This window comes from Amblyomma americanum, chromosome 5 (assembly GCF_052857255.1).
Source record: "Amblyomma americanum isolate KBUSLIRL-KWMA chromosome 5, ASM5285725v1, whole genome shotgun sequence".
Taxonomy (NCBI): domain Eukaryota; kingdom Metazoa; phylum Arthropoda; class Arachnida; order Ixodida; family Ixodidae; genus Amblyomma; species Amblyomma americanum.
In genome coordinates, this window is record NC_135501.1 from 5,176,796 (window position 1) to 5,201,325 (window position 24,530).

The following is a 24,530-nucleotide window of genomic DNA, read 5'->3' on the forward strand; positions in this document are numbered from 1 at the left end:
CCGTTTTAATGCGATGCTTGGCAATTGGCGTCTGTCGCACCTTCGGCGATGTCGAAAAGCACTCACTGTAGTTTTGAAGCAGATTGCGGATCTGGTCTTGTCTGTTCCGGTGCAGGGCTGGGTTGATGTCGAAAGTGGGCGAGTTCTCTTGGTCAGGCGGATCTTCTGCCGAGGGGTCGGAGAGGGCGAAGGAATCTCGTACGTCAGATATTTCGTCGTAGAAAGCAATCGTCGTTCCTCTGTTAATATGCCGGAATTCTTCGCTGAAGTTAGTCAGCAGTACTTCGGCCTGGCCATTGCGGAAATGTGCGATGCCTCTTGCGATGCTGATTCCTCGGTCTAGTAGCAACTGCATGTTCCCCTCGATGATGGCTTCAGTGTTTATGGCTTTCGTGGCGCCTACGGTCACGATAACGCTTGAACGGGGTGGGACGCTCACTTCTTCCTCCAGGACACTTAGGGCAACGTGATTTTCCCGAGTTTTCATCGAAGCGATGGCTTCGTCCGTCGAAAGCGTGATCAGCTTGGATCGCAGGTCGATGATCGCCTGATGCTCATTAAGGAAATCCATACCCAAGATCACTTCGCGGGAGCATTGTGGTAGCACAATAAAGGTCGCAGGATAGGTATGTCCTTTGACAGTCACCCGCGCTGTGCATCGTCCTGATGGCGTAATGAGGTGGCCCCCAGCGGTGCGAATTTGTGGGCCGTCCCAAGCTGTTGTGACTTTTCTGAGCTGCGCAGCGAATGTTCCATTCATCACCGAGTAATCGGCGCCTGTGTCGACTAGAGCGGTAACTTTCCGGCCGTCGGTAGTCACTTCTAGGTCGGAGGTCCTGGGTCTTGCATTGCATGTCGCTCTCGGCGTCGGGTCACGGCTTCGTCGCGTATGCGAGTCACGGGTTGGGCGTGTGGTCGAAGCTCCTCTGGGTGGCGGCGTCGATTTCAAGGTAGCTTGCGTCGTGGTTCTCATTGTGTGCGGCGTCGGTGCAGCGAGTGTCAGTTCTTCATGCGGCGTCGCGGGTGCAGCGTCTTCATGGGGCGTGGTCGGTGGAGGATCTTCGGCGTTTAGCTCGTGAGCAACCTCACCTCCAGAGGTTGCTGCCTTTAGTTTCCCCTACGGGGGCTGGGCGACCTTCCTCGTACCGCGGCTGCGTAGCTGCGGCGTGGCGACGCAAAGCGCGAGGTTGACGGCGATGGTGAGCGCGAAAAGCGGTTCGGCGTGTACTCTTCTCGACGCAGGTACTCGTCGATTTCGTGCGGACGTTGTCCGAAGCGTGGTCGAGGGGCGTTAACGGCAAATCCTCGAAGACCGATATGTCGGTACGGGCAGTGACGAAGAATATGGCCGGCCTCACCGCAATGGAAGCACAACGGCCGGTTGTCGGAAGTCCTCCAGGCATCGCATTTCCTGGGGCTAGAGCGTCGGTCATAGGCTGGGCGGGTGGGGGCTGAGAGGCGGCGTTGTGGAACGATTGGCTCATCTCGGGGAAGACGTGGGGGTTGTCGTTGGGGCTGGGCAGTCCTTACTGCAGCGGCGTAGGTCATGGCCTGGGGTTCTGTGGCCGTCGAGGTGCCAAGTGCCTGTTGCACTTCTTCCCGTACCACATCCATCAGAGTCGCTGCTTGGGGCTGTGGGGTGGATGGCAGTAATCGGCGTAGCTCCTCTCGGACGATTTCGCGGATAACGTCCCGCAAGCTGTCGCTGGTGGTGGCCGGCGTGTCCGAACGGATTGCATAGGCAGAGGAAGGGCGGTTGTACTGCCGAGCTCGGACGTCGAGGGTCTTCTCAATCGTGCAGGCTTCCTGCATGAATTCCTCGACCGTTTTTGGCGGCTGACGGACGAGGCTGCCAAAGAGTTGTTCTTTTACGCCGCGCATTAAGAACTGAACTTTCTTTTCCTCGGTCATCCCGGGATCGGCGCGGCAAAATAGGCGCTTCATCTCCTCGACGTAGCTGCGGACGGGCTCATTCGGAAGCTGGATCCTGGACTCGAGGAGTCGTTCGGCTCTTTCTTTCCTCACGACACTGGTAAATACCTTCAATAGTTCTCTCTTGAATAACTCCCATGTCGTAAGGGACGACTCGTAGTTTTCGTACCAAGTGCGTGCGGAGCCATCCAATGAGAAAAAAACGTGTCCAATCTTTGCCGCATCATCCCACTTGTTGAATGACGCCACGCGCTCAAATTGATCCAACCATTCTTCAGGGTCTTCGCCTAGGGATCCATTGAAAGTTGGCGGCACCCGCGGCTGCTGCAGTATGATCGGTGTCGACATCTTCGGCGAGATTGCGGTGCTCGTAGCCGCGTCTTTTCGCTGTCTTGTGCGGTCCGGCAGTTTCCCGAACTCAGGCTCCTCTCCCTGGAGACATCGGCTGGCTCGCTGAGCTGCTGGCTCGTCCTCGGGTGCGAAGCGCTCAGGGCTGGCTTCAAGACTTGAAGGGGGCGTCCGGAACATGGAAGGCTACCCCGCACCTCCACCAGATGTCACGTAGTGGTGACGGCAGTCGAGGCAGCGATGAAGACGGACGAAAGGATCTTCTAAAAGAACTGTTTATTGGGCTGACTTGCACCCAAAATGGACTGAATCACTCGGCGGCGGCGAAGCGACAAGCGTGCTCGGCGGTCGTCGAACAGAATGCCCACCGCTGTCGGCCGTGCTCAATTTAAAGCTGATAGCGAACATTCGAGATAAAGGCCGCAAAGCTACTAGAACATTCCGGAACAACGTAGAATCAGCTTTGCCTGGCTGCGATCAATCGAGATAAATCTAGTCGCGTCTTGCGTCGCAAACAAAGCGATAAGGTGGTGTCGCGGCAGATTTGAAAAACGAACAAACACTGCAAATATTGGCGGCAATAGTACTGTTGTAAACAAGGACAGTGCACTATACTCCATCTCAGCAGTTCCTTGCAGCACTACCAAAGCTGCGATGAGTGCATAGGCGTCGTTGCAGAATGTAGTGCCAGTAAAAAAAAATATGGGCATATGGGATAGTGTACATCAAGAAAATGGAGTGCTTTGTGGTGTACATGTGCCAAATGCTATTTCAAATTGATGATTACTGTATGATCGCATTACGTACACTATCCTCCGAGTTTAATGTGCATGGTTCTTGCCACTGCTCTTGCGTATGCTACAGTACAGTTTCCAAAATGGCGGCGCCCTTCGAAGCAGGACCCCTCGCTTTGGATTGCATTAATCATTGTTACTCTATTTCTTAGTACATTCACTGTCCATATATGGGGCACTGGGCTTTCACTTCGTTTCATCTCGCCTATAAAAAAACGTATGAAAAAACGTATTTAGAGTGACAGTCCTGTCACCTCTAGGCTTGAAAGGAGCGTCGGTTTGTTGACAAAAATTGTTCCGGTTCTAAGAACCAGATGGCGCCTCTAGGTCAAGGTTATCAAAACATTTATGTTTTTATACACTGAAATGAATGAGACACTTTGACAAGTGGCGTAACGCCCCTCAAAATGTTTGTACTTTAGCATGTGTAAGCATGCATATGTTTACACTACGTGGACAGTGTTGATTTATACTCTTTTTCTAACCATATCTTTGTGTGCCGTGAGCAGATGACACGCAGACAACGAGAAGTGGAGGAACACGTTCAATGCACTTTCCTGTTTGACTGAGAAAATGTCTAGCCTTGGTAGTGCTGCAAGGAACTCATGCGATGAAGTATAGGTGGTATGCTCTGGTGCACAGCTGTGCCATGCGCCAGCTGCCGGCTGCCGGCTGCTCCACAAGCATGTTCTCTTCGCGTGTCGCACTCAGACTGCCGTTTGGAATCTGCGTACTTCGGAGATTTGGCCGGTAGTCGCTAGGCATGATAGCCACACGTAACTGGGTTGTAAATGAATGCCAGTTTGATTGGGCAGCTGCGCTTGTTAGCGCTGCTTGAGTTTTGAGGAAACGGGTACAGCGACGAAATTTGGTCGCGGGTTTGGTTCCTCTCAATTCTGGGATAGAAGCTCAGAGTGGTCACTGAGTGCAATGCTTTAGTGAAACTGGAGAGCAACATTCAGTTCAGTCACATTCGCGGGGAAGAGATCGGTGGCCCGGCGCCACTCAATAGCTGCAGCGCATCTGCGGTGCTCTTTGCATAGCTGTGGACTGCGTATACCTGCGCAGAACCGTTGATTGCTGAGCTGTACTTCCTTTGTGACCTTGATATAATGCTTCTGATTTTAATCTTGGTTGACCTGCAAAATTTTTGGACGAACTGCATCCTAAACAATCGCAGGACGGCCACCAAAGTATGCTTAAATATTGATTTAAAGGATGTCACCTCGTGCTTTCTGTGATCTTGAAATGAATTCTTGGGGCATGCGCTTCGTTTTTCGGTGGGAGTCCTGGCCACCAAGGCGGCATCTTTATATCGTGGACGATGTGAACTCTGCGCTTGCATCAGGATGACACTGCAAGCTTGTGAGCTGACACGGCAACCTCGATCTTTACACCAAAATAACACTAATTTTTGCACCGTGCACTGTATTGTCATATGCTGACACAAAAAAGAGACACAACAGTGACGAAGCACGGACTATCAGGTGTGAGCTGGCAGGTACTCTAGGGTCGAATTTTGTCAACATGGTGCGTACAGGGGAAAAGTGAACATCTACCAAGCCCAGCTTACTTCCTTATCAGCAGTCGTTGTGGCAATCTATGACCACCTTTGTGCAAAAGAACGACTGCTCCAGAGGGTTTTCGTAACAAGGCCTCCCAAGTCCAGTCATGAGTACGTAGAACTTACAAGTACCTAGGAGGTCACTTTCTGTCTGACCTAACTTGGCATTACCATATTAACACAATCTTAGCATCAGCAAACCGCGCACTCGGCCTTCTTACGTGTAATCTCAAACACGCACTTTCACACTTAAAAACCTTGCTTACATCACTCTAATCCATCCGAAAGTTGAGTACGCTTCTGCAAAATGGGATCCTCAACAAGCATAAGTCATAAACAACATGAATCCCTGCAAAACCGTGCTGTTTGCTTCATCTTCTCAGATTATACACGATTCACTAATGTCACAGCATTAAAACAACATGACGAGTTGGGAACACTATCATGTCGACGCCATTTCGCTCGCCTAACCTTACTCACAAATTGTTTTATCACCCCACCCTCTACGATGACTTCTTTTTGCCACCCCTGAAGTCGTTCATCGCTTTACGCATCATTCATTCCTCACACCATAATAGACTGGAACAACCTGGAATCACATATACCTACTGAGGTTAACTTATAATCTTTTCAGCATTTGTTAAACGAAATCATGGACTAACAGATTTTGTATTTTGTTGTATTATGTGCATTGTAGTACTACCGAGTATTTTATGTTGCATTTTTGTTGTTTTATTTGTGTACAATACTAGTTTTATTTCATGCTGCATTATTACATGCATTATTTGCTTTACTTCAAGGGCCTGTGTTGTATTTATATTTATATGCTTGTCCCCCCCCCCCCTTATGTTATATCCTTGCACGAGGGCCCTTAGGGGTAAATAAATAAATAGTCAGGTGCCTATTACAGATAGATAGATGAATGTTATCGGGACGGATGCAAGTACCACCTTACCGAGTAAATTAATCATTTTTATTTATCTGTATTTATTTCGTTTTTACGTAACTTATAGTTCGATTCTAGTTCTTATACCCATTCTAACCTATGTCATTTTGATTTCTGTGACTTTTTGTGCAATTTTCCATTCTGCTTCTACACCACTCATCTTTTGCTGGTCTCTACTGCTTATGGGTTAATTTTGCTTTCACTATCCCTAAAACTGAGTCCTTTTTGACATCTGGGTGTGTAATGTACTCTACCCTGTTCCTGCGTGCTGCACATCTCCTCATTCATACTTCTATGTTGCTGGCTTTTGAGGAGGGCATGCAGCAATGTAGGGGCTGTGTTAGTTTTTTTTTATGTGAATATTTTTCAGGACAATGAGATTCCTACAATACAAGTTTTACGATCGTCTAAAAATTGCCACCGTGCTGTTTTGCGCTGATGCACCTGCATTCATTTTTATAGAAGACACGCCTGTTTCTGTGATGTACTCATGTAAATATGAGCATGACTGGAGGTATTTATATATAACTGTTCACTTTCAGGACAGCCCAGGTCAGCCGTGCTTGGAGAAAACTCTCTGCCATGTCTGACTCGGTGAGTCTGTGCATGCTTATCACCTTATGCAGCTTGACCTCATAACATGAACACGATGGAAATTGTTCTGTATCGTTGGGATTTTACTGTAATTGCAGAGGGCAATTCTAACTTAATTTTCCAGCACATTCTAGATCACTTAGATATACAACCGTTCTGTCATTTTTAACAGGATACCATCAGAGTTCGCTTAGGTAACAGTATGTTGACACTATGCGCTGGAGCAGTGGCAAGTGCCATGCCATCTGGGCTTTCTTTCAGCTAGGGGGGGAGTGAAATTTTGTGCACAGTAAAGGATATGAAACTGCGGTGTCAAAATTTAGCAACCTTGCACTCCTTCCAACCCACTGCAGCGGCTTCAGTGCACTTCTAAGCCCAAGGTCACAGGATCACATTGTGGCCGCAGTGAGCCAAAATACATGTGTGATGTCAGTGCAAGTTGACGAACGCCACGTGGTTGGAATTAACCAGGAGCCCCCACAAAAGTGTGCTTTGTAGCCCATGACGTTAACCCCATATACCCTATCCTTAAATTCCTTCTGTGCCTTCATGAGGAATGCAGTAAAAAAAAATGGCGGTCAATTTGCATAGTTGAGCCTAATGTGATTTAGGTGCGCTCGCATTTCAGTTTCTCTTCAGTTCCAGGGTTCAGTTCCATTGTTCATGAATGAAAGTTGTTTGGGTTGGTATAATTAGTTAATGCTCATATATGTGGACTTGGATTTTCTACTTTATATTAATTGGTTCCTGGGATTCTTCATACAACTCCTGGCTCAGTGGTTACAAGTTGGTAGAGCTCAGTTGGCAGAGCACCAGACACAAAATTTGGAGCTCGTGGGTTCAGATACCACTGGCGGCATGTGGTTGTTTTTCTTCTTTTTTATTAATCTCCCTTTGATAAAAATTAAAAAAGAAAGGAAAAAAGAGACATCCGCTATGCTGCTTGGTTTGGGTGACTGTTGGCTTCTGACATTTATGTCATAATGAGCACCTCTCTCCGTTTCCTTGTATGTTGAACCGCGTTCATCAAGGGCCTCGAATCTGGCAGTCTTGATGCTGTGGGCAGCATAAGAGGGTCCGCACACAGCTTCCGCACTCACTGTTCGACCACGTTCCTACGTGGCACTCGCGGTAACACAGGGCATACTACATCCGCTGCTATGGATGAGGGTGGTGATGAACGCTGTCAAGGTTCGCTTACAGTACACAATATTACCCCCGAAAGCAGAAGATTGGACAGCTGTCGCCATAGCTCAGTTGGTTGAGGACAGGACGCGAAATTCGGAAGTCATGTACTCTGATCCCATCGGCAGCATGTGGTTGTTTTTTCTGCTGCTTTTATTAATCTGCCATTGATAAACTACAAAAATTAAAAAAAGACATCGCTTATGCTGCTTGGTTTCGGTGACTGTTGGCTTCCGTGATTTATGTCATAATGAGCACCTCTTTGCATTCCCTTGTATGCTGAGACAAATAAACACACAGCGGCTAAATGCGGAGAATGGCTACTGTAAGCGTTACTGCAATAAAGAAAGGACGAGAAAGAGGGCCTACATGGCAAAACCTGGAACTTTTAGAAACCTATTAACACGGTAGCATTTAGTTTGTTATCTAACGAAAAATTTCAGACTTCTTTGTCACGAAATTTTCTGATTGATCGAGAGATGTCCCGTGACCTTGTGTTGTCATCACAAAATGGCAACTTGGTGGAAAATCTGATGGCCTCGAAGATATGGAAGTTGGCCCAGCCCCAAAAATTTCAAAGGACCCTCAAAAGTTTGCAAGTCGGCTATTAAGGTGGACTAGTGGGTCAGATCAGTACAATCTCATGTGATAATTCAATGAAAGGTACTGGAACATGCAGACTCATGAAGACCACATAAGGTCAATGGAACCAGTTCCAACTGCACTTTTGGTAGAAAAGTTGCAAGAACATTAAAAAGGCACTGTAGACATCATAGCAGGAACCTAAATGCTATTGCATTTTCTTCTTTAAGAATGTGGTTGAGATGGTCCCCAAGTTTTTGCATCAGAATGGATGGCAGTGATTGTATCTGTGCCCCCTTTGCTATGCCTTTTGGAAAAAGGAGTAGCTTTTTTTTTTTTTCAGTGGATGCTTTTGTCACATAGCAGGGACTGCAGTCTGGTGTACACGAAGACAGCAAAAGGGCTTCAAAATGAAGCTTTTTATTAGGCTGACTTGTACTCACAAAGAACTGAATGACTCGGCGACAGCGTAGCAACAAGCGTGCTCGGCAGTTGTCGAACCGAATGCCCTCCACTCTCGGCCGTGCTCAGTTTAAAGCTGATAGCAAACTTTTGAGATATGACATGCAGAGTTACCACAACCGTCTGGAACAACAGAGAATCGGCTCCGCCTGGAGTCTTGCATCACAAACAAAGTGATAAAGCCGCATGCTGTCAGCTTTAAAGAATGAACGAATAAACAGTACAGAAGTTCGCGGCACTTTTTTCTCTCCGCTATCGTTATTGTCTTGATCTGTTAGCCTTGCTGAGGGATCCAATTTTTTAGTAAAGCACAGTTTTTAAACTGTCCCTTTCTAGTGCTTCATCTTTTTTCACTGCTCGCCTCATTAAGCATATACTGACTGTCCCAAACCTCGACTCAATGCGAGCTAAGCATACTTAACTGTGAGAAAAAGATGAGGACCACTCAGCACTGCCGTGCTTCATCACTATCGCTGGTCGCAGGGCACGAGTCTCGTACTGAAGCTGATGCCTCCGGCTGGCTGTTCTGTCCTGCTGCTCCTTGACTGTGGCCTCTGTTGGTCACAGCAACCTATCAATAAATCCCCCCTTCACTTGGTGCCACGGTTCTCGCCTTCGAATTTGCCCTTCAGTCACACATTATTCGTTCTCATGTCAGTGACGGAAGTTGCTGCTGGATAGAGTACCGCATTCTTTTTGTCTGCGCCGCCGGGCTTGGAAAGAATGTGGCCACCATAACTCAGGCACGAAAATTTATAAGTAATTGCATGGAGTGGTGGCTAAAATACAAAAATCGTTTCCAATTTCTTCTGAGTGTTCGTTAACAATATCACTGAAGCTGCCTCTGCCAACTGCATGTAATATTGTAATTTATGATACTAACGTCAAGAATGCAGATACACAGGGCACCACAGACGTGATTGCCATCCTGGGAGCGCCAGGCATTCGTTTGTGGGAAGAGGGAGATTGCGATACTCAGAAGACTTTTTCAGTGACTCTAGCGGAAACAGGCCAGCAGCCTTCAGCCCTACTTTCACCATTTTTATTCCTTTTTATTTTGCCTTAACTACTATGTGTCACCTGCCCTGGCAACACAAGGGGCCCTTAGTTTTGTGTGTAACTAAGAAAGTCATAAAGAGATGGCGCCAGTTTTGACTGTAGACATAAATACGAGTGCATGCTTAAATCAATCAGTCTTGCTTGGCATGGGTTGTCGTTTGTCATTTCTTTCCTTGGTCGCACTGCTGGCCAGCACAACAATCTGGCGACAAGGACCATGCAAGGATGGCTTCCGCTGCACTTTTTCCGCTGCCACCTTTCCTCGCTACCCCGTGCATTCCAGCCATACCATGGCCCCGCTACCTGTGCCTCTTCGAGAATTTCTTCTTGCATCTGGAGCGGACAAGCTGCCTGCGCCCTGTCGTCAAGCCCTTTTGCTGCACTTCTTGGGACCTTAAGGACAACGCATTTTCGATGCGCTCCCATCGCCAATGATGCCTCAGTTGCCTGCTGAGTCATTGACTTCCGAAGCTGCTTCAGCCATTAAACCTGAAGACCATGCCACAGCCTCCAAGCAAGACACTGTAGCGATGCGTCCCGCAGATGAATACCTTTCCTCGCTACCCTGGGCACTCCAGCCATACCATGGCCCTGCTACCTGCGCCTCTTCGAGAATTTCTTCTTGCATCTGGAGCTGACAAGCTACCTGCGCCCTGTTGTCAAGCCCTTTTACTGCACTTCTTGGGACCTTAAGGATAACGCATTTTTGATGCGCTGCCATTGCCAATGACGCCTTAGTTGCCGAAGCTGCTTCAGCCACTAAACCTAAAGACCATGCCACAGCCTCCAAGCAAGACACCGTAGCAATGCGTCCCGCAGATGAATACAATGTGGCCCGCGAGACTCTGGCTCGACATGTCGCCGACATGTGTAACGTTCAGCTAGAATGGCACCACTTTCGTGAGCGCCATCACCTACATGATGAGTCCATCCCCGAGTTCGCCCTCGTGCTATGTTTTCGAGCAGTTCGTAGCTGGCATTGCATCTCTGCAGTTGTAATCGCGGTTACTCTTGGGAGGCGACACGCTGACTTTCGACCATGTTGTTGAAATTGCGCTACTTTGTGAGCAAGCTCAACTTAAGTCTGAAGCCTTTGCTAACCCTGTTCAATGCATTGTAAAGCAGCAGCCATGCCAACGGAACACTTTCGGAAGGAGCACGCAAGATGGGGGCACGCAACCGCTACGAGCAAGGTCACAAAGATGCCTTCTGCTGCAGGTTCTCCTGCTCTTGACGTTCACCTGGGAATTCAGCAATGCCCTTTCGGCCAACTCCAACCAGGCTTTACCCTTCAGCGACCCAGACTGCTGGTTTCCCGATCCCCACACGACGGACAGCCACGACACCTTCCACTCACCTGTTCCTGACATCGACAGATTCTTCACCTCGCAACCGAGCGTTACTATCAGCGCAAGTGGCCCGCCTAGCCTATATAATCTACTGCCGCACAGAGGCCAGTTGGGACACACCACCGCTACGAGCAAGGTCACAAAGTTGCCTATTCTGCTGCAGGTCAGTTATCTTCTAAACGCTAAATGCTTTCGGTGTAATGATCCTTTCTTACAGTGAACCCCTTGGCAGTTGACGGAATCTGTCAGGCCCGATGCTTTGTTCTTTCTGTGTCAATGCACACCCGGTTTTGCTTTAGTTACTTTGTCTGGTGACATTGAGTTGAACCCTGGACCACCAACCCTTGAATCCATATCGGAGGCCTTTGAACGTATGGAGCTCTCACAAAACACCATGTTGTCCGAGCTTGCTTTGATACGTTCTGCCCAAACAAATATTGAATCCCTTGTCAGCCATTTTTCCAGCCGTGTTGACATACTAAAAAAAAAGTCGAAGCTTGCCAATCTGGCGACCAACCTGCCGCTAACACTGTCATTGAAAAGCTGACCACCGAAGTCAAGGTGCTAGCAGGGAAATGCGACGATTCCAGAAACCATCTTCGCCGCAACAATCTGCTTTTTTTCGGAATCCATGACTTCAGTGACGAAACGTGGACGAAGTCAGAGTCAGAAGTTGTATCTTACTGCGCTGAGCATCTTGAAGTACCTATCAAGAGCTCAGATATTGAGCAAGCTCACCGACCTGGCCGCTTGCGTGAAGATAGAAAACGCCCAATCATTGTTAAACTATCCAGCTTTAAAACCAAGTCAAACTTTCTTTCCACCGGATCTAAGCTAAAGAAAACCACATTTTCAGTTCGGGAAGATTATTCAGCGCGTGTACATACAGCTCGAGCAAAACTATACTCGTATGGCCTTGGTAGCAGCTTACCTTTTAAGATACGCTTCGATAAGTTGGTCATGGGAAAAAAGCAGTACATCTACAATGCCGAGTCAGATTCTGTCCTCTAGTTGAAAACATAGCGTTCACTGAATAGTTCAAGGCCTCCTCAATCTGCATCGTATCAGCTGGTACAGCACCACGTCCGCGCAGCTGCGCACCACGAAATATCAGCTATTTTCACAATCATCCATAGCTACTTACCCAAAAGGGAACGCCATCCTCGAAGATAACCTCACTGATATTGCTGTTTGTATGGAAACATGGCTAACCCCTGATATATCATCGGAAGAGCTGCTGAATAATGTGTCATTCACAATACACAGGCATGACAAGGTGGGATACCACAAAGGCTGTGGTATCCTAGTTTTCGTTAAGCGATCCATTGCCAGATCCTACTGTCATGGAAAGTGACCCTGTCAGATTCAAAGAGCGGTTACTGTCTGTCTTTGAACATTGAATTTGTCTAAGTTTTTTTTCTCACCCTTAATTTGATGTACTTGAGCAGCTCGTGTGTAATTCCCTTTCTCTACTCGATTGCAATTTTATTTTTGTAACTGTTTTAACTGGGTTCTCGTTTGATTTTACTGAGTGTATTCGTTGTCCTCATTGCTCTCATTGTATGTTTATATATATATCTGTTTTACTAGATTTGTTTTTTTGTCGTTTCAATCTCTTTGGTCTTGTTAATGTATTGTTCTATGTACATCCCCCCCCTATGTAATACCCAGTGAAGGGTCCTTAAGGGTTCAGTAAGTGATGATGATGATGATAGGCACCGCCTCAGGAAGGCGCCGTCTCAGGAGCAACAACGGCACACGCTTCCCTAGTCAAGCACGCTACCCCCCTAGCCAGAGTCGTTCCAACTTATCACATGCTTGTCATGCTTGCCCACCAATGTCAGACATGGCCACCGCCTGTGATAATTGCAGCACAGCAAGTTGTGAGCCATCCGTATGCCCTGCTCGCAGTAAAACCTGCTTTGCATGCAGCTGCCATGGCCACTTCATGCAAGTCTGCTGTAGCTCCTGTAACACACAAGGACGATGCTTGTCTCACATCCACGAAATGGCTCCTGAACGAGGTACACCAAGTGTCATCAGCATTATAACTGTTCACAGAGACAAGCTCATGGGTGTCTACACTGACGTGGCAGTCGCGCCAATCAACTCCAGTTCACAACCGCACAATGTAGTGTTCTTGATTGGGACTGGATCAGCTGTGTCAATTAGAGGGAACAAGAATCCCAAAGCGTGTTCGAAGACAGAATACAATTGGCTTGCTCTAAACATACGTTGTTGAACTTTCAATGCTGGAACATTCCTGTACTAGGGCAGTTTAAATCCAGCATCTCATACAAGAAGTGGCCATGATAGCAATTCATGTCACACCCGGAGGGACTTCTCTTCTTGGTCTGGACACTGTGCAAGCTTTAGGACTACATATTGTCAGTACACAGCTAAGTTGCCTGCACACGGCTGCCAAATAGGGTCCAGAAGCCATGCGCTGAAGAGCAGCTACAACTGCACAGCAACAGCACAGTCCTGTAAGTCCGCCAAAGTTCGGTATGCCAGCTCTGTTATGGGTAAAGTTTTACCATTTGTTATCACAAGGCCTGGGACTGGCCAAGGGCATTGAACACAAGGTCAAGATGAGGTCTTCAGCCCCTCCAGTTGTGTGGAAGCTTAGATGTTTGTCACTTTCTCTGTACAAGCCAGTTAGCAATCACCTTGAGCGCCTTCTTTCTGACGATGTCATTGAAAGGGGTAATGCATCTGAGTGGATCTCTCCTGTCATTGTAGTACAGAAGAAAGATGACAGCATCCGCCTCTGCGTTGACCTGAGAGAGCTCAACAAAGCAATTGTAGCCAACAGCTTTTCCCTGCCTCATATAAAAAGGCTACTGCACTGGAGCACACTACTTCTCAAAGCTTGATTTGACCTCTACCTATTACCACATCCTGCTTCATCTGGATAGCAGAGACCTCACTGCTTTCATTATGCACATGGCCATTTTCGTATTAAAAGGGTGTGCTTCGGACTGGCATCAGCTCCATTTGCATTTCAGCAACTCATGAAAACAGTCCTGCATGGCCACAAAGGGTTACTCTACTACCAAGACAATATAATTTTTTTTGACAGGACTGAAACGAACACTTGAGAAACCTGGTGCAAGTTCTTCAGAGCGTCTCTGAAGCTGAACTTAAGCTCAATGACAAGTGCATCTTTAATGCATCGGAACTATTATTCCTTGAGCATCATGTTGGTTCGGAAGGAATAGCTAAGGTCAATGTTATTGTTCACGCTGACACCCCCGGAGACGCAAGCATGCTGCGTTCATTGTTGGGCCTGGTTGAGTACTAAGCTAAGTTTATCCCTCAGCTGGCTTAAGAGGTAGAACTGTACGTAGGTTGCTTCGTACGGATGTACATTTTTGAATGGGTTGGCGCTGCAGAAAAGAGCTTTACAAAAGTGAAGAAGCTCACCGTTATTGTGGTCACAGATGTGTCTGCATGTGGCCTGGGCGCAGTACTGAAACAGGCTGATGGGCCACACATTCATACTGTTGCATTCACATCCTTGACTCTGACAGGAACGTAGCGGAAGTAATCATCATCATCATCATCATCAGCCTTACTACACCCACTGCAGGGCAAAGGCCTCTCCCATGTCTCTCCAATTAACCCTATCTTTTGCCAGCTGCATCCACCTTTTGCCTGCAAACTTCTTAATCTCATCCGCCCACCTAACCTTCTGCCGCCCCCTCCGTTACCCTCAATCCACTCCGTTACCCTTAAGGACCAGCGGTTATCTTGCCTTCGCATTACATGCCCTGCCCAAGCCCATTTCTTTCTCTTCATTTCGACTAGGATGTCATTAACCAGTGTTTGTTCCCTCACCCACTCTGCCCGCTTCCGGTCTCTTAACGTTACACCTATCATTTTTCTTTCCATGGCTCGCTGCGTTCTCCTTAACTTAAGCTGAACTCTTTTCGTTAGCCTCCACGTTTCTGCCCCGTAGGTGAGTACCGGTAAGATTAAGCTGTTGTACACTTTCCTCTTGAGGGAAATTGGTAAACTGCCACTCATGATCTGCGAGAATTTGCCATATGCGCTCCACCCCATTCTTATCCTTCTAGTTATCTCCCTCTCATGATCCCGATCAGCTATCAGTACCTGCCCTAAGTAGACGTATTCCATCACAGCTTCTAGGCTCTCGCTGCCAATTGTGAACTGTTGTTCCCTTGCTAGGCTGTTGGACATTACCTTGGCTTTCCGCATGTTAATTTTAAGACCCATCGATCTGCTCTGCCTGTCTAACTCATTGATCATGATTTGCAGTTCACCTCCTGAGTGACTCAGCAAGGCAATGTCATCAGCAATCGCAGGTTATTTAGGTATTCTCCATTTATTCTTAATCCCAACTGTTCCCAATTCAGGCCTCGAAATACCTCCTGTAAACATGCGGTGAACAGCATTGGCGAGATCGTGTCTCCTTGCCTGACGCCCTTCCTTATTGGAATTTTATTGCTGACTTAATGGAGGACTATAGTAGCTGTGCAGTTGCTATATATATCTTCCAGTATTTTGACATAAGGCTCCTCTACCCCCTGATTACGCAGTGCCTGTATGACTGCTGAGGTTTCCACTGAGTCGAATGCTTTCTCGTAATCAATGAAAGCTATATATAGAGGTTGGTTATATTCTGCACATTTCTCTATCACCTGATTGATAGTGTGAATATGGTCTATTGTGGAATATCCTTTACGAAAGCCTGCCTGATCATTTGGTTGATTAAAGTCTAACGTTGCCCTGACTCTATTAGCGATTACCTTAGTAAATACTTTGTAGGCAATGGATAGTAAGCTGATCGGCCTGTAATTTTTCAAGTCCTTGGCGTCTCCCTTCTTATGAATTAAGATAATGTTTGCATTCTTCCAAGCTTCTGGTACAGTCGAGGTCATAAGGCATTGCGTATACAGGGTGGCTAGTTTTTCTAGCACGATGTCCCCTCCATCCTTCAACAGATCTGCTGTTACCTGATCCTCCCCAGCTGCTTTTCCCCTTTTCATTGCTTCTAAGGCTTTCTTTACTTCATCTTTCATTACTGGTGGGATGATGCATTGCTGTGCACTGCTGTCTTTCTCATTAGCGCTCTGATTACATTGGCTACTGTACAGGTCTGTATAGAACTCTTCGGCTACGTTGACTATCTTATCCATATTGCTAATGACATTGCCCTGCTTGTCTCTTAATGCATACATCTGGTTTTTACCTATGCCTAGTTTCCTCTTCACTGCTTTTAGGCTACCTCCGTTCTTTAGAGCATGCTCGATTCTCTCCATATTAAACTTCCTTATGTCGGCTACCTTGCTCTTATTTATTAACTTTGATAGCTCCGTTAGTTCTATCCTATCGGTAGGGTTAGACGCCTTCATGCTTTGGCGCTTCTTAATCAGATCTTTCGTTACCTGAGATAGCTTCCCGGTATCCTTTCGAACTGTCCTACCGCCTACTTCTACTGCGCACTCCGTAATTATTGATGTCAGATTATCGTGCATTGAATGAACATCAAGATCGTCTTCCTCAGTTAAAGCCGAATATCTGTTTTGCAGCGCTATCCTAAACTCCTGTGCTTTCCCTCTTACGGCTAACTCGTTAATGGTCTTCTTCTTCACTAGCTTCTTCCGTTCTCTCCTCAAGTCTAAGCTAATTCTAGACCTTACCATTCTGTGGTTGCTACAACGCACTTTTCCGAGGATGGCCACATCCTGAATGGTGCCAGGTTTAGCGCATAGCATGAAGTCGATTTCATTTTTAGTTTCACCATTGGGGCTCTTCCAGGTCCACTTCCTGTTTTCTCGTTTGCGGAAGAAGGTATTCATGATCTGTAAATTATTTCTATCCGCGATTTCGACTAATTACTCTCCCCTGCTATTTCTAGAGCCTATCCCATAGCCACCTACCGCGTGGTTGTCAGCCTGCTTCTTGCCCACCTTCGCGTTGAAGTCGCCCATCAGTACAGTTTACTGCGATTTTACTTTATTCATTGCCGATTCTACGTCCTCATAGAAACTTTCAACGGTCTGGTCATCATGGCTGGATGTGGCTGGATGTGGTAGCGGAAGTACTCAGCGGGAGAGCAGCAGGCCCTGGCGTGCCTGTGGGTGTGTGAGAAATGGCACATTTATGTCTGGGGGTGGCCATTCACTTTGGTAACGGACCACCAAGGCCTAGTATTTTTGCTTTCGACACAAACCACAGGACAGCGACCACTTCGCATCACAAGGTGGACTGCTTGTTTGCTACGTTACAACTTCACAGTCCAATACAGACGTGGAGATTATAACAAGGTAGCAGACGCCTTGTCCTTGCTACCCATCCCAGACTCAGAAGGTAGCCTTCAAATTGAAGAGAAAATACAGTCGCCGACCGATTTTTCGGACTCGAAGGGACCCGAAAAATGGTCCGAATAATCGAACAGTCCGAAAAATCCGTGAAGTACAAAAAATCACTTTATTGAGATGAAATCGGCTTAAAAATGTCACTGATTTTACCTTGCGGAAAATTTCTCTTGCTGGCGACGATTTGCGCCTGTATTTGCGCCAAAGTTGTGCTTTCACTGTACACGCTAGACAGCAAGGTCACGGCATTTAGTTGAATACTTTCCCACGCTTCTTTGACGGACCCGGCGGGACCATGTTGTCCACAACCCGAGCGCACCACACCGCTCGTCAAGAACATGCAAAGACAAGGCACTTTTCGTTCAAAGCGGCGGAACCGTCGGATGCAATCACAAAACGGCGCACGGATGTAACTTTGTGAAGACTGAGCGCCACTCGGTCGACGCGGTCAGGGAAACCCAAGTGACGAAACGGCGAGCGCCCTAACCACTGAGCCACCCGCCGCGGTGGCTCACTGGTTAGAGCGCTCGGCTACTGATCCGGAGTACCCGGGTTCGAACCCGACTGAGGTGGCCGCGTTTCGATGGAGGCGAAACGCAAAGGCGCTCATGTCCTGTGCGATGTCGATGCACGATAAAGATACCCAGGTGGTAAAAATTATACCAGAGCCCTCCGCTACGGCACCTCTTTCTTCTCTCAGTCCCACCTTTATTCCTTCCCTTAATGCGCGGTTCAGGTGTCCACCAAGATGCGAGACAGGTACTGCACCATTTCCTTCCCCCAACAACCAATTTTCAGCGTATGGGACAAGCGATAACTGCCAGCGACAACATCGGCGAAAAAAGAAAGTTGAGAGCGATGACAATCCGACTGCCACCTCGAAGTGTCGGAGTTCGGAGGGACCTCTACTGGCAAAAATGAGATACCGAAAGTATGTCAAGCCAATCCAACTGCCGCATAAATCCACCTCAATCCAAGATGGCGCCTTTTGCGTCGTCGAAAAGCCGATAAGATCGCCGATTTTGGCCCGCAGGCGACGGAAATTAGTCCGAAAAATCGAACTTTCAGACTTTTGAAGTCCGAAATATCCGTCGCGAATATGTATGTGCTTTTATGGGGTGATTCACGGTGCCTCATTGAGGTCCGAAATATCCAACAAGTCTGAATTACTGGAGTCCGAATTACACGTCTGCTACTGTAGTGTCTCTGGTAACTTCTTCACTTCGTATCAATGACCTTCAACATGCTACATCCGAGTATTTACTTATTTATTACAACTTCGAAGGCACCATTAGAAGGGTATTACATGAGGGAGTGGAGTTCAGGGCACATAGTTGATTCGATGGATTGTTTGAATCATGATGGGTCGGAATGAAGTATGACGGCGTAGGGTAAGTCGGGAGGGGGGGTTGAAATGAAAAGTGGATGGAAATTTTGCGCATACAACAAAAATGGACAAGAAAGCAGATACACACAGGTGCAAACTTTCAACACCAATGTCATGTAAGTCGGCGGAAACCACCCTGTTACACTGCGCTAAATATAAGTTGCTTAATAGAGGGGCTATACATGAGCCGATGCAAATACTCTGATTTTGCAGGTAAACACCCTTGTCAAAAATTCCAAAAGTGGATATTATTAAGTACATAGTTTCTGAAGCTGGAACTTGGAAAAAGTCTGTCGCATTGTTTTTACAAGAAAATTTTCAAACATTACAAGTAGACGACCCGTTCTGGGTAAAGGACTTTAATGCTGTTGTTGATTTTCTTGAGGAAAATGACGGAGGGCAGTTGCATGTTTGTCAGTGGACATCAAAGATTTATTATTCCTTGCCACATGAAGAATTGCTGTCTTGTGTCGAAACATGTATTGATTGCTATGGTGCCATTGCATTTTCAGAATGCCTTAGGTATAAGCTCGGCTGCTTTTTTTTTGGAATCATTGAACCTTTGGTTGTGGCATCCCTGGACACGTCGAACAGCTTTGCCAAAGCCACATGCTGCTTTTCATCTCTGCACCACCTGTGACTTGTTATTCACCACCTCAATTCTTCTAGGGCCGCCAGTGCAGTGGTCCCCACCATGTGTTTGGCTTCATTGTCACTAAACGGCGCTGAGAGCAAGGAGACAGCTCCTCTGAATGTGTGCATATACTGCCTGTGGGCAGCAATAAACTTTCTTGTTCTGTCTTCCCATGATGGGGGCACAGTAGCCAGCATCTTATTGCCAATATTGTTGAAGGTGTTTGTTTCGACTCTTGCGCTCATTGACACTGGTGCTGCCGTTTTGTAGTGAGAGCTACACTACGCCAGCTCTTCGAGCCTCCAGCGTGGCACCCTTTGAGCTTCGTGGTGGCGCCGTGGCCTTGAGCCGGTTGGTCACGTGGTGCGAAGCAGCTGCTGCTGCCGGTGGCGCGGCGCTGGTGAAACCGAGCTGCAACAGCTGTGCACATGCGCCGTGTTGAGTAAAGAGGAGGAGAGAGTGAATCTATGTCCAGGGAAGAAGATGAAGAAGGAATGCCCAGCAAAACGGAGTGGTGAAAGACTGACTTTCCAATTCAACTGAGCAAGTTCCACTCGGCCAGACGTAGCTCTCGTGTCACTCCAGGTCTAACCAGAGCTAAACCGCACCCAATTTTTTGTCTTATGTTAAAAACTCTATTTGCTCTCTTCGCAAGGTGACTACTGTTTCCAGCCTGGCGCTGCGTACCGCCAGCGCTCTGCATGTCCAGCCGACAGCTGTGTGCACTGTCTGAATTATAATTGCCCACGCTTTATATTTTATTGAATTCATCGTCCTCCCCACTTGTTCTCATGACATCATTCTCGGCTGGGATTTTCTGTCTCAGCATCATGCCTTGATTGACTGCACCCGTCTTCAGGTCCAACTGCCCGTGCTGTGTGTTCTGCCATCTCTCTACTGTGCTTGGCGTGGTGGGTGCTCGTGCTCAGAGGTGGGCAAATGCCCTCATATTTACTTTTTGTCCCTCACCCTCACATTTGAATTCATGGCTCGCCCTCGCTCTCATTTTGAAAAGTTATCTGGCCCTCCCTCACCCTCACGTCGAAAAATTTGCTGGCCCTCCCTCTCCCTCACCCTGACATCGTCGGCCCTTCCTCACCCTCACTAAGTCATTTTAAAATTCGAGCTGTATTTTCTAGTGTGCAACTTCTGGCGATATTACTGAGTAATAAACATACAAGACAAGCCCTTAAGGCTCTGTTGAACGAGAGGCTAGATGCTTATACTGGTGTGTGTGTGTGAGCTGTTTTAGTTAATACGCGAGACAAAACTGACTGAGACAGTTATGAGTTGGGCCCTAAAATATCACCCTGGCTTTGCTTCTGGCACGCACGGCATTCATACATGAGCCCTGCACTTATAACATTTTATTGTCATCTATATTTATTTTGCTTGTACTGCAATCCCCAATGGGGATTTTAGCAGGGTAAGATAGAGATAAGTAAACGCAATGTAATAACACACGCAATGAACACAAGCACAAACTAGAATAAGGTAGCTTGAAAATTTTGGAAAATAAGCATACGCAACAGATATTTTAAACAATACTGGAAAGAAATGTCGACATAGATGATTTCGAAACGTGGTCATTGGTTAAGAGATTTTCTTCAATTGCTGTTCGTGGAAAGAATACTTAAAACGGTTATTGCGCGTGGTAAATGGCGTTACTGTGTGGCTATGTCTTTGCCTAGTGGCATAACTGGATGAAAAAAAGAGAATGAGTACAAACTACACGAATCCCAGCCGCGATGGTCAAATTTCAATGGAGGCAAAATTTTAGAGGCCCGTGTACTGTGCGATGTCAATGCACATTAAAGAACCCCAGGTGGTCAAAATTCCCGGAGCCCTTCACTACGGCGTCTCTCATAGCCTGAGTCGCTTTGGGACGTTAAACCCCCATAAATTAAACCAAACTAAAACTACAAACTGTGCAAACAAGACGGGACGTAAGGCACACAAAAGGACAGACAAAGCATAGACTTCCAGCTGATTTTATTTGAGAAAGCACATGGTTTATAACGCCCGCGAACTTAACAAGAAGAACACTATCGCCATAGGCTCGACGATAGAAAACATCAGCAGGATTTTACAGGCATCTTTGGCCACAGGCGCGAAAAACAGAAACAACACAAAGCAGAAAGACAAGACGGAGCGCCACTCACAACTGATTTATTTGATGGCAGCACGGACAGATTTATACCATCGTATGCAATCAGACAATCAGAGCCGGTGTTAAACACGAACATGCCCTTCTAAAAACTCTATCTCTTGTCTCAATAGCGATAACGAGGGCGAGCTGACGCAGTCATCACCCCTTTTAGCTATCAGGAAAGCTTCGATAACCTCCCTTTCAGTTTTGCTGCGTGCATAGGAGGAAAACAGTTTTGTCTAGAAAGGGAACGCAGTTGTGGCTGTCACAGTTCATGCAGTGTAATGGCAGATTGCTGCCTGTGCCGGTGTGCATCGATCGTCTATGTTCCAGGGCTCGCTCATTGAAGCACCGGCAAGTTTGGCCGATGTAAACCCACCCGCAAGATAGAGGTATCTGGTAGATAACCTCTGAGACACACCTGGTGAACTTGGTCTGTTGATTTTTCTTACACGACCTGCATTCTGTTCTTGCGGGTTCTTGCGTTCGGGCGGGTTTACACCAGCCAGACTGGCCGGTGCTTCAATGAGCGAGCCCTGGAGCATAAAAGGTTGATGTACACTGGCACAGGCAACAATCTACCATTGCATTGCAAAAGCTGTGACAGCCGCAACTGTGTTCCTTACCTGGTCAAAACCGCTTTCCTCTCTAATGCACGCAGCAAAACTGAAAGAGAGGTTATCGAAGCGTTCCTGATGGCCGAAAGGGGTGACGACTGCGTTAGCTCGCCCTCGTTATTGCTATCGAGACAAGAGATAGAGTTTTTAGAAGGGCATGTTCACGTTTCACACCGGCTCTGATTGTCTTGTAAAATTCTGCAGATGTTTTCTATCATCGAGCCCTATGGTGATAGTGTTCTTGTTATGTTTGCAGACCTTATAAACTATGCAATTGCTCAAATAAAATCTGTTGGAAGTCTGCGCTTTGTCTGTCCTTTTGTGTGCCTTATGTCCCGTCCTGTTCGTGCAGTTTGTACTCATTCTCTTCATTATGAACCAACTAGCCCACCAGAACGTCCTTCTTCAGTATGAAAAAAAAATTATTCTCGTGAGATCTGTCTTATAGTCGCCATTGATAAATTGAAAGACGAATTTTAGTCGTGACACATGGTTTCTTTGTGTTAATGGGAGCACGTCCGCTTTGGTTAACAGTTCCAGCACTTACATACGTCCAAATCTATTTTAAATGATGCGAGCTGTTTTTTTGGCATCATTTCTATCTTATTAGTATAAGTTTTAGTAAAAGTGTCCCAAATAACGCATGCATAGTCTAGTATCGGCAGAATTATGTTCTTGTATGCGGGCAGTCGGACAGAAGGAGTAGGAAGTCTCAAAGCTCTCCTCAGGAAGAACAACTTGCGCTTAATATGATCCATTATGTAGTCAGTGTGCTTAGTCCAAGTGAAGTCATTAGTGATGAAGAGTCCGAGATACTTAAAAAATATCTCGAGAAAAGTTTCTATAGGATGAGTGTCTAGGCTTCTTATCTAAAGCGGCATCTGCAGTAGTGAGCAGTACAGCTTTGTGGTCCGATATTCTATCTACTATCTGGTTATTTGTTTTGGCAGTAATTGATCCGCAAACAAAAAAAGAGGTTGAACATTGATTGAGAATTGCCCTTATATATGGTATTTTCTTTTACAGTCTGTAATAAGTCAAAGCCAATGCCCAACATACTTCACCTTGGGGAAAATGAAAATAGAGCAGCGCGTAACAAAACAGGACACAAGGGAGAGACACGTAACGACACGAGCCCTAACTATCAACTGTTTATTTCTTGCTGTCGCTACGTATAAATACATGAGCCACAATTCGAAACGAAAAACAAAAAAGATTGATGAGTCAGCCTTTCGCTGGTTTCCATCGTTCTAGATAGGAGAGCTCTTTAGCTGACAATGCCACTGATGCCACGCTCACACACTTGTTACCTGCACGCAAAATACTACGAGCTTCAATAATCTCTCGAACAATCTTATCATTGTGGCGGGTTATGATTTGGCTCTTCTTAAAAAGTGGCATGCACGAATTTGGAAGGTCCCGTTTCTCAGCCTCGACCTTGCAGTGACGACAGTGTTGGCTTAGGTGGCCCGATTTGCTTTCATTAACATTGTAGTCATGTTCTTTTAGCCTGCTATTCACACATCTACCTGTTTGCCCAATATACTCATGGCCACAAGACAACGGTACGCGATAGACAACACCCTCCTCACAAGTGACAAATCGTTTCTGATGGTCTATTACACATCTTTTTTTCTCCTGGATACCGCACGGATTGGTCTTCTTGCAAAGCATAGACAGTTTTACGGGTGCTGAAAATACAACATCAACGCCTGCTCGTTTTCCTAGTTTCTTTAGGTTGTGGGATGTATGACGCGCTGCTCTATTTTCATGGATCACCAACTCGCCCAACAAGCAACACTTCTGGAATTCACCTTGGGGGTCGTTCTTTTTAACTGAAAATTTTGACCAGTCTACTTCAGGCAAATTAAAATATTCTGACAGTATAATACGATTATCGGGTTTAACATTCGTGCCCAAATATTATTTCAGTTCTTATAATGCGGTGACGGTAGAGTTGGGGGCCTGTACATTGCTCCAATAATATATCTAACGTTTCCATAGTACGTTTTGCAAAAAATGCACTCTACATTGGATACATCAGGCATTGGTGAAATTCACTGTCAAACACTGTATTGTTAAGCCAAGTTTCGGTCAAAACTGCTATTTCAGGGTCGTGCAAAAGAAGGGCCTCCAACTCAGTTGTCTTGTTTATGACACTTCTGCAATTAACATTTAGTATTTTCAGGGTCTGAAGTCTCTTAGTCCGGTGTCAATTTTATTTCTTTCTAAGCCTAAAAAGAGGAGCTCTTGTTTCACCTCACCATACAGTACGCTATTAACGCTTAGCTTATCATAGATTAGCTTTAAAGCTTGATGCCCTCTTTCCCCTCTTCATAGCTTTGCCACTGTTGTTTCCGTATTTCCCTAACTCGTTTAGAAAAGTCCTCAGATAACGATTTTGAGCTTTTTTGGTGTTTGGATTTTGGGCTGATTTTGGTGTTCTTGAACTAATAGCATGATCGTAATATTGAAATTTTTTCACTGAAGTTTCAGAACGACTGGTCCCTCTTTATTTATTTCTTTTTTACCCACCCTGTGGCATCTTTCGACACCACTCACTGTTAAACCTTATTCCAGAAAA

General features: G+C 46.5%; 1 protein-coding gene across 26 annotated transcripts in view; it reads left to right on the forward strand.

Moving 5' to 3' along the window:
• LOC144132256 (uncharacterized) overlaps positions 1-24,530 on the forward strand; it is a 317,492-nt gene that overhangs the window by 191,587 nt on the left and 101,375 nt on the right. For 24 of the 26 annotated variants that reach the window (XM_077664514.1, XM_077664518.1, XM_077664524.1 and 21 more), the window contains one exon: positions 6,127-6,178. The exons of the other annotated variants lie outside the window; for them this stretch is intronic. In XM_077664514.1, coding sequence (XP_077520640.1) covers positions 6,127-6,178 — 52 coding nt within the window. The remainder of the gene's footprint in view (positions 1-6,126; positions 6,179-24,530) is intronic. 26 annotated transcript variants of the gene reach the window in all.